The sequence below is a fragment of the Vombatus ursinus genome, unplaced genomic scaffold (assembly GCF_900497805.2).
Source record: "Vombatus ursinus unplaced genomic scaffold, bare-nosed wombat genome assembly UNPS02015199.1, whole genome shotgun sequence".
Classification (NCBI taxonomy): Eukaryota; Metazoa; Chordata; class Mammalia; order Diprotodontia; family Vombatidae; genus Vombatus; species Vombatus ursinus.
In genome coordinates, this window is record NW_020954977.1 from 69,717 (window position 1) to 83,021 (window position 13,305).

General features: G+C 38.6%; 1 protein-coding gene across 3 annotated transcripts in view; it reads right to left on the bottom strand.

The window, feature by feature from the left end:
* The window catches only part of LOC114031640 (scavenger receptor cysteine-rich domain-containing protein SCART1-like), a 52,750-nt gene that overhangs the window by 5,776 nt on the left and 33,669 nt on the right, over nucleotides 1-13,305 (bottom strand). The window contains exons 6-12 of one of the 3 annotated variants that reach the window (XM_027846773.1): nucleotides 7,590-7,898; nucleotides 7,199-7,513; nucleotides 6,361-6,678; nucleotides 5,521-5,550; nucleotides 5,076-5,390; nucleotides 4,799-4,834; nucleotides 4,184-4,312 (exon numbers count right to left, since the gene is read on the bottom strand). In XM_027846773.1, coding sequence (XP_027702574.1) covers nucleotides 4,184-4,312; nucleotides 4,799-4,834; nucleotides 5,076-5,390; nucleotides 5,521-5,550; nucleotides 6,361-6,678; nucleotides 7,199-7,513; nucleotides 7,590-7,898 — 1,452 coding nt within the window. Of the gene's footprint in view, nucleotides 1-4,183; nucleotides 4,313-4,798; nucleotides 4,835-5,075; nucleotides 5,391-5,481; nucleotides 5,551-6,360; nucleotides 6,679-7,198; nucleotides 7,514-7,589; nucleotides 7,899-13,305 lie in introns of all 3 variants that reach the window. The other 2 variants (XM_027846772.1, XM_027846774.1) reach the window with 2 other exon arrangements.

The following is a 13,305-nucleotide window of genomic DNA, read 5'->3' on the forward strand; positions in this document are numbered from 1 at the left end:
AGAACTGAAAACAATACATTTTATATTTTCTGACCAGCACAGGATACAACACAAATAACTACAAATATGGGGAATTATATCTGCAGAACCACTTTAAATAATCTTTGAAAAATCTAGAAAAGTGCAGGAGATGCCAAATTGACAGGAAATGGACAAATGTCTATTTTGAAAAGGACAGATTCCAAGCTAATAAGCATGATGCATTTTAGAAAGCAAAGCAAAACAATACACTGTGAACATGTAAAAAAAAAATGCATGATCACTAAGTGACAAGATGGGTTGACTAAGAAAAAATCCTGGGAGATGAACTATTTCCTCTTCTGAAAAAATGTGGCCTGGTTCAAGGTGGGTGATGTTGTTATCCTTATTTTACAGTTGAGGAAACTGAAGCAAATAGGTTAAAGTGGCTTGCCATGGGTCACACAGGTAGTAATTGTCTGAGGCCATTTTTAAACTCATGTCTTCCTGACTCCAGCCTCAGCACGTAATCCACAATGCTACCTAGGACCATGCTAAATACTACACACAGTATAAATACACTCCCAAATATATTTGGTGAGTAATTGTATCCAGCCTACAAACACCTTGGAGCATATATTTACTTAGAGATTGTTTGCCCCTGGCCATTACTTTCCTTAAGATTTAGATATTGAAAGAACTAAAATTCTGATAATTTATCAGATACTTGGTAGAATTGTCTGGATATAGAACTCATGATGAAGCTTTATAATAATGTCATTTTCTATTTATAACATAAGACCCTAGCTAGTGAAACTGAGTCATCTCATGTAACTGAAATTAGAGAACTGATTCTTCATATTAATGGTGTTCACAACACAGACACAGGGGGCTAGTGACTTGAATTCTTTACTGCCATGAGGAAGATAGCAGACAGGAAATAAATAAGGCCATCTGCACTTAGCCAAAGTCACATTGCTATGCATTCACAATCTATGGGAGGTACCTTCCAAAAACAGAAAGACAATGAGTACAGAGATGTAAACAAACAAAAGTAAACATTTACATAAACAAAGCTGAAGGAACTTGTCAGTAGCCATTGAGCTAGGTAGTGCAGTAGTTAGAGTGCCAAGCCTGGAGTCAGAAAGACTCCTTTTCCTGAGTTCAAATTTGGCCTCAGACACTTACTAGATGTATGACCTTGGGTAAGTCACTTAACCCTGTTTGCCTCCGTTTCCTCATCTGTAAAATGAGCTGGAGAAGGAAATGGCAAACCATTCCAGTATCTTTGCTGAGAAAACCCCAAATGGATTCATGAAGAGTGGGAAACAACTGAACAATAAGAACAAAAAGTAAAGCCATCATTAGATTCCTCTGATACAGGTGATGTGATCTCTACACATTTCTCTCAACCTCTGTTTGCCAAATATTAATTGTTGCATGATGAGATGTGTAATTTAACAAGATCTTGTGATCCAAGGTATTCTCCACATGTGTTGTGTTAAAAGTCTTCCCTTCTTGACCTGCTATATGAGTTTTTGTGTCTTCCTTTGAGATCTATCAAGCTGGGATTGCCTTGAGGAGGCATGTCTTGTCTTTGCTACCTCAGAGAGTGGAGACTTCTGGTCTGCTCATCTCCGTCTGTATTTGGGCAGCAAGAAAGAACAGGGAACTACCATGAGCACCTTCGATTGCTTAAAGTCAGCAGACTCAGCTGAGCATGAGTCTCAAAATTGACTGACAAAGCTTTTGGCTGTGTCTGGCTCTCATGTTTCCCCTACCAGTGCTCTCTGGGAACTACACCTAATAAAGGGGACAGCACCCTAAAAGAAGGTTCTATTTAATGAAACCACCCAGAACGCGAGGAATGTGTATTCCACAGCATCTACAGATTATGTCAGACATGCTAACCCTGCCTTAGATTGGGGAGAGTGAGATCAATGATTTACATGCAGAATAAAGACTATGAGGTATAGATTCTGCAGAGGGACCGCACTGAAAAAGTATGTTGTTGAAAATATTTTCAATCAGTGTCTCTCAATCTATGAGCCGCTGACTCCTGGGAGTTATTTCAAGGGGGCTTGGAACCCAGAAGCACACAAAGTATTATTTTTTTGATCTTTATTTAACTCCAGCTAAGTATACATCAAGATTGAATGTAATAAATAAGTAAATGCTTTCAATACCTGGATGTTTTTCATTTATATGTATTCTTTTTCAAATGTATACATATTACAGAGGTTAACAAGATATAAATTAATTTAACCTGTTGCTCAATCCATGGTATATTATAGATAATTATATACATCTCTCAAATGTATATAAATGTTATAGAAATTAACAAAATACAAATTAAGTTAAGCAGTTACTTAGTTCATAGTAGTCTTGTCATGAAGGATTTTCACTACCACCAGATGACAGTCCAGTTATTATCATGTGGGAATACACTATGTTTTCGTCTAATATTTGAAACAGCTGACAAGTTATCAAAAGATTATGGGCTATTGAGCTGGAAGGAGCCTATATCGCTGAATTAAACTCTTTCATTTTAAACATGTGGAAACTGATGCTCACAATGCATCAGGTAATGATTATCTCATTTCCCTTAAAAATTTTGGCCTTCTATTCTTCCAATGAATATCATTTAATTTTGTCTAGCTCTACAAAGCAACCTTTCAACATTCAATAATTTGACTGATTATATGTGTGTGTGTATATATAATACATCTATACATATATAAAAGTAATTATTACTACATTGAAACGGCCCAACAATGAACCCTATGTATTTTCCAATAATTAAAGTCTTGCTATATTACTGTAAAGAAAAATTCAGAGTTGTACTTAAGTAATTCTTTCTTCCCTCTATTCATCTTGGATTTGTCAGTAATATTTAGAAAGGTACCTGATTTTGTAAATTTGTTTTTTATCTTAGTACTTTGGTGAAGCTATTATTTTTTTATTATTAATGAACGTCTGAAATTCTCTAAGTAAGTCATAATATTAGTTGTAAATAGAGATAACTTTGCTCCACTTTACCTATGTTTATGCCCCAAATTTCTTCCTGGAGTCAGGAAGACCTGAGTTCAAATCTGGCCTCAGATACTCACTATCTGTGTGACTCTGGGCAAGTCACTTACCCTCTGTCCATCTCCTTATCTGCAGAATTGGAAAAATAATAGTCCCTACTCCCAAGGGTTATTGTGAAGATCAAATGAGGTAATAGTTGTAAAGTGCTTAGCACAGTGCCTAGCATGTAATAAGTGTTATATAATTGTTAGTTATTATTATTATTATCATTATTATTATTATTATTGTCATTATCAAATTAAATAAAATTTAAAGTACTTTGCAAGTCTAAAAATACTACATATAAGTGCTAACTATTGAAAATAATAATAAATGCCTGTTGACTGACTGATGCTGACTATTCAATGTAGCTACAATTCTGCTGATCCATGATGTGCATAAAGTATCTCCCCAGTAGAATATAAGCTTTTTGAAAACAGAGACTGTCTTCACTTAAGTCTTTGTTCCATCAGCCTACCACAGCACCTAGAACAGTTATTGGCCTGTATTAGGTACACACTAAGTGCTTATAGAATTGAACTGAACATTGCACCACACTAAAAATGGCATTAAACTGCCAAGACCTATGGAACATAGAGGACAAAAAGGATCTTATCAAAGCAAGGGAGGGTCACGCTCAACCAGCCCAATGGACGCGCAATAAACTAAGGCCTAAATGAGTACTCATCCAAGAAGAGTCCAAAGAGGGCGTTAAAAACATACTATGTCCATGGCACTTAGCAAGACACTATTGATATCCACATATACCAAAATTATAAGTGATCCTTCTGACCTGACTTTAAAGCAAATATTGTCAAGGCAAAGAAGGCTTAATTGGGGAACAAAAGAGTAAGTGTATTTCCCAAATACCTGTCATAGTGCTAGAAATAGAAAATATACCTTCACAGACTTCTAAGGCAATCACAACTATTCACAAGAGAAATAGTCATAGGCTACAGAGGGCCAATGAGGTCATTTTTAAATGCTTCACACCGTCGATCAAAGGCTCCAAGCAGTAGTCCCGATACAGCAGAAAGCTATTCTCATATAGAACAAAGGAGAGCAATATCCCAAATATTCCAGATGTTTCTCCATGAGAAGCCTTTTTTAACTAATTGATACTCTCTAATACTGGCTACGTCCTCTAACCCCTTACCGTGGCAGGTTCCTTTCTTGTTCCACATCTGAGCCCCCAGCAATATTAAAACAAAGCAGAGAAGTGTCCCAAGGACAAAACAGATGATCCTCAGTAGATTATCCCCTTCCTGGGCTGGGGACAGGGAACCTTAACAGAAGCAGAGATTCCAAAAAAATCCATGAGTCAAGTATGTTCCTCCTCCTCACCCCCACAGGCCTATACATCCTCAACTGTTTTCCCACTCTCTATGAGGAAGTCAAGGTTGAAAGGCTTGCTTCCTCCAGATGTTCCCAGGGTGTTCTTGTCCTGCTGGGTCACCAATTCAAAACAAAAGTTCTCTTAGCAACACTGGCTTAAATTTATATTACACTCACATTTTAAAGTCATTTATAATTTTCAAAACATTCTTCTTCCCCCCACACACACACACACCACCCCCACCACCACTACCACCAACAGCAACAACCCTAAGAAGATGAGCAAGTATTCTCATCTTCATTGTCGAGACGAGGAAACTGAGGTACAGATGTTGGAATAGGAAGTGGAATCTAGATCTTCTGGCTCATGTGCCAACATCTGCTTTAAGGAAAGAACAAACAGGAAATTTGGAGCTATAAAGGGGAGAAGGCTCACCTCTTCCAGGCAGTAATGCTGTCTTCTCTTTCCTACCTGAAGAGAGATAGAGAAATTAAATCAAAGGCAAAAAAGAAAGTCATATGGAATCATATGGAAAGCTGCTATATTCTCCTACATCATCCAAACTGTCATTAATGACACACGTCAAGGTATTCCTTGCTTGTCCTTTTTGCCTTAGAGTTCATAGTCCTGAACATGGTTGATGATGCCCACAGCCACACTGGGACAGTCTTCTTCTATACAACCCACACTCCGCTCGGGGCCCATTACTCACCAGAGCAATTCACAGCTGCATCTTCCTTGTGACCACAGTCACTGCGTCCCCAGGGCTCTGCAGGGCAGTCCCATAGAGATAGTTCAGTCCCCTTGCACTGCACCTCATCCAGCCAAACAGCCCCTGTCCCTGGTCCAAAGGCAGCCTCTCCCAAAGCTGATACAGCTGAGCCACAGCCCAGCTGCCGACACACCACTTCAGCATCTACCAGGTCCCAGGAATCATCGCACACTGTTCCCCAGGAGCCGCCATGCCAGACCTCCACTCGCCCAGAGCAGCTGTCCCCTCCATCCCTGACACGCAGCCTGTTTGTCCCTGAAAATGCAGCCACTAGGAGTTACTGACAGAGGCAGACAGACCAGGCCTTTCCTTAGTGACATGTAGTAAAAAGTGACCAAACAAATACCTGTGCAGTCCTGGTCTGCTGAACAATTAAGCCTCTTACCTGGACCCTCTGAGGTTTTCTCTGTCCATTCTATAAAGATAAAGTATTGGGAAATATCAGAAGAAATGATATTACAGCGTTGTGAGAATGAGTCATTCCTGCTATAGTAAAGAATAGGATTTCTAAACTAAAATCTCAAAAGGGGATTAGCATCCGAGACCATGGAGCACAAAAAGGTAATGCAATCTTAAGCTACATTCTGAGAATCACAGTCTCAGAGACACATCCTCTTTGACATACTAAAAGGTAAACATCCTCACTGTATGTGCCATGGTCAAACCATATTTGAGGTATTGTGTTCTGGGTTCCACATTGTAGGAAGGGCATTAAGAAGCTGGAGCCTATCTTGTGAGAGGTAATCAGTATAGCGAAGGGACTGAAAAGTATTCCATGTGAAGATCAATAGGTTGAGAAAGAAATGGCAGGTGACTTCACAAACATTTCAAGGCTAGATCGTGGCAGAGGGATTAGCTTTATGTTGTTTAACATCAGAAGGCAACACCAGGAGAATGGGTAAAAGTTTCTGAGAAGCAGGGTTTCTCTCAATAATATAAGAAAACTTTCCAACAGTTAGGATTACCCAACATTGGAATGAGCTACAATGGCATATAGGGAATTTACTATTACCAGAGGCCTTCAAGCACAGGCTGGATGACCATTTATCAGGGATTTGGGGAAAGGGATTACTGTTCTGGAATCAGATCTCAGGTCCCTTTCTACTACTCTTCTATGACCTATGACAGGTCAGTTTCAGCAACTTTACAGGTATAAAAAGGAAGTCAGAAACTGAATGGTAACTAAGCCACCAGCATTAGAAATCAAAGGGATAAGAAATCAGACCATCACACGTGATCCAGGCCTCATCTCCTCGGGAACATGAGTGTGGATGCCAGGAGGTCGATGGGCACTGCCACAAAGATTTAGTATATAGGCTGCGGCATTCAATTTTGTCCAGCCAGCTAACTTCTGAGCCTCTGTAAGCCATCTGTTTATTCTCCAGCCAACCCTGTTGTCCACATTTCAACTGCTTGCATATAACTGCCAAGGAGAGTTCTTTCAGGGAGTTACTACACACGGCTCCCCATGTTCCATTGTAGAAAACTTCCAGCCACCCAGCACAGTTGTGGGCCTCACTGGCCAGCCTCATGGCTGTAAAGTCTAGGAGAAAAACATAAATCAATCCTGCACTGGTTTCATCATTATAAATTCATAGTTTCACATATTTATGAAGGCAGAAAGAACTTTATCAACTACGGAATCCATCCTCTTTTTTTAAAAACAGAAGTTTTAAAAACAAGATTCCACAACTCATTAATGATAATGCTAGGACCAGAACCCAAGTCTCCTGACTCCCCAGTAATTAAATGCTAAACCGCACTGAAGCTAGGTGGCCCAGTGGATAGAATGCCAGACCTGGCATCAGTAAGATTCCCTTCATGAATTCAAATCTGGCCTCAGACACTTACTAGATGTGTGACCTTGGGCAAGTCACTTAACCTTGCTTGCCTCAGTTTCCTCACCTATAAAATGATCTGGAGAAGGAAATGACAAACTGCTCCAGTGCCCTCTTCTTGCGATATTGAGAGAAGGGAGATTTTACAATCCTCGAAAGGAGTAGTCAAAGAAGGAATGGAATAGTTGAAGATGAAGCGACTCTAGTCAGAGCCAAAGGACTGACCTGAGCAGAGAATGCCAGCATCTTCCTTATGTCTGCAGTCATGCTGGCCCCAGCCTTGGAATGGGCACTGCCAGAGCTCAGACTCATTGCCAGAGCAACTTAGCTCATCCAGCCAGATGGGCCCAGCCCCTGCCCCATAGTGAGCAGATCCCATGGCACTGAGGGCCACACCACAGCCCAGCTGTCTGCAGACCACACTGGCATCAGAGAGGTCCCAGGCATCATCACATACTGTGCCCCAGGTGCCATTGTGGTAGATCTCCACTCGCCCAGCACAGCGGCCAGTGCCATTCACCAGGCGGATCCTTTTGCTCCCTGAGGGACAAGGTTCATCATTAAACATGAAAATGAGAGGCCAGGAAGGATTCTGAAAGACTTGGCAGATACTCACCTGAGCAGATGACACCAACTTCCTGAGTGATCCCCACTGGAGCCAAGGCAGACGTGGACATGTTACACTGGCCCAGCTGGGTCTCATTGCCCATGCACTTCATACTGCTCAAACCCACAGAGCCCACCCCTGGGCCTGAGGTAAGAGAGGTATAGACTCTCTCTGCCTTTCCACATTGGAGCTGTCTACACAACACCTGGGCACCATTAAGGTCCCAAGCACCATCCAGAACTGGGCCCCAAACTCCATGCAGAAAAATCTCCACTTTTCCATCACATCGGCTCTGTCCATCCTTCAAACGGAGAAAATCTAAGTTCAGGGAGAGGGGGAAAAAAGAAGCAAACATTTAAAAGAGTTTCCATCTGTTATCTGGGTTTGAGTGGAATGGAGACACACCCCAGGGAATAAGAAGCAAATTAACTGGTTTTGACTGAAGATACTGAGTCTGCCAAGGATCATGAGAGGTTTTGAGTAGAGAAGGTAATAAATGAGAACAAAATTAATTGGAGACAAAATAGAAGAGACAAAGATCACATTGAAGAATAAGCTCCTTTGGATAATTTCTCCTTTTTGTGATACTCATATAGTCACAGGCCATCCAGGGAGTCTTGACCTCAGTGTCAATGAACTTTGTTAGACAAGGATTATGATAACCAAATATAGCCAAGGTGGTAGAAAGAGCACTGGGGTGAGGGGTGAGGATGGAGGCAGAGAGTGACATCCAGTCAAGATATCACTTGAGCAAGAAGCAGACCACCCCCTCCCACATCCCTACTCCAGCAAAAGCCTGAAATTCACATCATACCAAATAATAATCAAGAAATTCAGTGAAAAACTAGAGTGATATTTCCCACTCCATAACCGTATAAGAGATCAGCCAGAAGCCCATAGAAAATAGGAAAAAAGGCTATCAAAAAATCAATGCCAGCACAGTATAACCTACAAATCCAACCAGAGATTGACCGGGGACCTATGCAGCCTCCAAGGTTCTCTGTCCAGAAGCAAGAGTGGAGGGCTCCTCCTGAGAAAGTCCCATGGTTGTCAGCCCCAGGGTAGGGACTGTAGAAGTCTCAGGGACAAGCATTAGGCAAAAAACCAGCACTTTACTACAGGCCACAGACCTGGACACCCAAGGCCTCAAGGACTGTGAGGTCACCAATATTCTGTCCTGAGATGCCACAGAAAGTACTGAAGATCTAGTGTTCTGAAACTCAAAAATCTAGAAGGACTTAATCCCAGGAGATAGAGTTCAATACATGAACCCAGGGAAAGACTATCAGGACTCATCACCCCATGCAAAACACAGCAACAGACAGAGCCTGAGCCTTGGCACAAAGCCCCAGTTCAAGAAGGAAAGCTGGAGAGACAAATAAATCAAAGAAAATACAAACCAGTACCAAATCTAGAGATCTTCAAAAAGAATAAAGTAACTACAAGCAGAAACTCAAAAGAAATAATATTTTTCACAAGGACAGTATGATACCTAGAAGAAAAGAATTAAGAAATAAAAAAATTAAATAAAGGGAGAATAAATAACATAATAGAAAAAGAGGTAAACTTTACTCAAATAAAAACTAAAATAGACCAAACAGAAATCAATGACTTCATTAGACAGCAAAAAAAAAACAAAATATTGAAAAATAGAAGAAGCTATAAAATATATGACATCACAACAACTGACATGGAAAAGGAAGTCAAGGAGAGATCATTTAAGAATCACTGGACTTTCTCAATTTCTCAATGAATTTTTTTAAAGGCTGGACTATATTTCAAGAAATCATACATAAAAACTGCCCAGATCTGTTAGAATCAGTGGTTTTAATGATGAAAAGAATGCATTAATCATCTGCTGAAAGAAACTCCCAAAGGAAAGATCCCAGGAATGTCATAGCCAAAATCCAGAGCTTCTACCAAAACACACATACATAAACACACACACACACACACACACACACACACTATAAGTATCCAGAAAGAAATGATTCATGTACCAAAGAACTATGGTCAGGATTATACAAGATCTGGCAGCTATAAATGAGAGGAAGACATGAAATACAATATTACAAAAGAGATAGACTTACAATCAAGAATAACTTACCCTCAAAAGTTAAATATAATGATACAAGGAGGAAGTGATGGATCTTTAATGGAATAGAGGATTTACAAATACTTCTGATACAAAGACCAGAGCTGAGTAGCAACTTTGAAATATAAACACAAGAGTTGAGAAAAATCTAAAAAAGTAAATATATCAGAGTAATTGGAAAGAGCATATAATGACATGATTCCAACATTCTAATAAGGGGAGAAAAAACAAATAACAAGAATCTAAAGGAATAACTTAGATTGACCCAGACAATTTAGAAATAGCTGAACAAATTGTGGGGTACAAATGTAGTGTAATACTATTATTAAATAAAAAGAGGAGAAAAGAAAATATTTTATAGAATCCTAGATGGTACGAACCAGATTCCTAATAGTGCTTGACTCTGAGCTGTATAACATTTTTTAACAATATCTTGAATAAAAGCATAGATGGCATGGTTATTAACTTTATACATAACACAAAACTGGAAGGAGAAGTTAGCAAAATGTAAGAGAGAGTGAGGACCTTGAGAGGCCAGAATATTGGACCAAATCCAATGAGATGAAATTTAATATGTGTAAGGTATTTCTATTTCTAATTTCATCATGAATTTAATAATCTACATAAGCTCAAATATTTTAACATACAAAGAACAAGAGTATTGTCTATTAAACTAGAATTCTGTTACATAGTTTTAGGGGTTTTTTAAATATATATTAAATTTAATGGTACAATAACAAAATTGTCTTATTTGTGTCTCCTTCTGAACTTGTTTTTGGATCCTTCTGATACATGTAAAGAATTACACCTGGGTTCAAAAATTTGATCCCACAAATACAAAAGTGAGGAGGAATTATTGCACAGAAGTTGACAAAAACTGCTGGAAAACTAGAAAACAGTGTGACAGAAACTAGGTATAGATAACATTTCATACCATATACCAAGATAAGGTCAAAATGGGTACATGATTTACATATAAAGGGTGAAACTATAAGTAAATTAAGAAAGCATGGAAAAGTTTATCTGTCAGATTGATGGATAAGGGAAAAATTTAGAATCAAAGAAGACATAGAGAGCATTACAAAATGTAAAATGGATCACTTTGATGACATAAAATTAATAAGTTTTTGCACAAACAAAACCAATGCAACCAAAATTATAAGGAAAGCAGAAAACTGGGTGAGGGGAAATTTGCAACAAGTGTCCCTGATAAAGGCCTCATTTCTCAAATATATAGAGAGTTAACTCAAATTCATAAAAATACAAGTTATTCCCCAATTGATAAATGGTTAAAGGATACGAACAGGCAGTTTTCAGATGAAGAAATTGAAGTTATCTATAGTCATATGAATAAAGGATCTAAATCACTATTGATCAGAGGTATATAAATTAAAACAACTCTGAGGTACCACCTCATACTTATCAAAATGGCTAATATGATAACAAGAAAAAAGTAAAAAGTAAAATGTTGGATACCGGAGGGGTTGTGGGAAAACTGGGACACTGATGCACTATTGGTAGAGTTGTGAAATGATCCAACCATTCTGGAGAGCAATTTGGAACTACGCCTAAAGGGCTATAAAATTGCATACCCTTTTGACCCAGCAATAATGCTGCTAGGTCAATATCCCAAAGAGATCCAAAAAAAGGGGGAAGGACCTATTTGTGCAAAAATATTATAGCAGCTCTTTTTATGGTGGCTAAGAATTGGAAATCAAAAGGATGCCCATCACTTGGGGAATGGCTAACCAAGCTGTGGTATATGATTGTAATGGAATATTATTGTACTATAAGAAATGACAAGCAGGGTGATTTCAGAAAATCCTGGAAAGACTGACATGAACTGATGCATAGGGAAGTGAACAGAACCAGGAGAATGTTGTATACAGTATCAGCAATATTGTTTGATGAAGAATTGTGAATGACTTAGCTATTCTCAGCAATACAATGATCCCCAATGACTAATGATGAAGCATACTATCCACCTCCAGAGAAAGAACTGATGTTAATTGAATAGAGACTGAAGCATGCCATTTTTCACTTTATTTCATTTTTTTCTTTGAGTTTTCTCACACAAAATGACTAATATGGAAATGTTTTACACAATTGCACATGTATTGCTTATATCTGATTCCTTACTATCTCAGGGAGTGGGGAGGGGAGGGGAAGGAAGGAGAGAGAGAGGGAGGGATAGAATTTATCATTCAAAACTTTAAATAAAAATGTTTTAAAAAATTGGGGGAAAAAACGTAAGAGTCTAAGTAAATCAAAAACTCAAAATAACTCAACAATATAATTAGACAGCCAAATTTTTTAAGCCATAACCTTGGGCTGCATTCAGAGAAGCCTCCAGGAATAAGGAAATCATAATCCCACTGTACTCAGCCATTATCCCCTATGTCTGGAGTGTTCAGTTCTGGGTGACACCTTTTAGAAAGAACATCAATAAGTTGATGAGCCTAAAGAGAAGGATGAACAGGATGGCAAAGATACTAGAATCCATACCATATAAGGCTCAGTTGAAGAAGTTAAAGAAAGATGGTTAGCCTGCAGAAAGGAAGGCTCAAGGGAGACATGGCAATAATTTTCAATTATTTAAAGGCTGTCTTATGGGAAAAGGCTCTGGATTCCTCTTTTTCAGTTAACAAGCATTTCTTAAGGGCTGACTATATTTATTATTTATTTATTATTTATTAGCCAGGCACTGTGCTAAGTGCTGAGGATATAAAAAGGGGGGAAAACAGTCTCTGCCAGCAAGAGGGTCATATTCTAATAGGGAAATATATAGTATATATAAATATATTTGCATATGTTTATGTATGTGTATGTATATATAATATGCATGTATGTATATGTGTATATTACCTCCTATTAACACATATGTTTCTTGTTGGTACCTAGTTTTTTTACAAGTTGTCTCCCCCTCTTTGAGGTACCAGAGGGCGGAATTAGGAGCAGTGGTGAAGGAATTATGGGTACAAATTTAAAAGAGAAGAAAAAGCTTCCTAATAATTAGAACTATCCCTAAAGGCATGGGGCTATCCTGTGAGGTAGTATGTCCTTCCTCCCATCTCCCACTAGAAATATACAAACAGAGGTTTATTGTAGCTAAGCTATAATGTTTGTCTAGTATGTTTTAGATGAGATGGCCACTGAGATGGTACTTCCAACTTTTTTTTTTTTTGCTTTTCTTTTTTAATGTATTTTTCACGCCAACTTTTTTTTTACTTTTTAAATTAGTTTACCTATTTTTAGTTTTCAAAATTTACTTCCATAAGCTTTTGAGTTTTAAGTTTTCTCCACCTCCCTCTTCCCCAAGATGGCATGCAATCATATACATTGTTATTATACATATTTTCAAATTAGTCATGTTGCAAAGAAGAATCAGAACAAATGAGAGAGAGAGACAGAGAGAGTAAGAGAGATTGCAAATAGTATGCTTCAATCTGCATTCAGACTCCAAAGTTCTTTCTCTGGATGTGGACAGCATCTTCCATCATGAGTCTTTCGGAGTTGTCTTAGATCCTTCCATTGCTGAGAAGAGCTAAGTCTGTCAATATTAGTCATCACACAACGTGGCTGTTACTGTGTACAATGTTCTCCTGGTTCTACTCACTTCACTCAGCATCA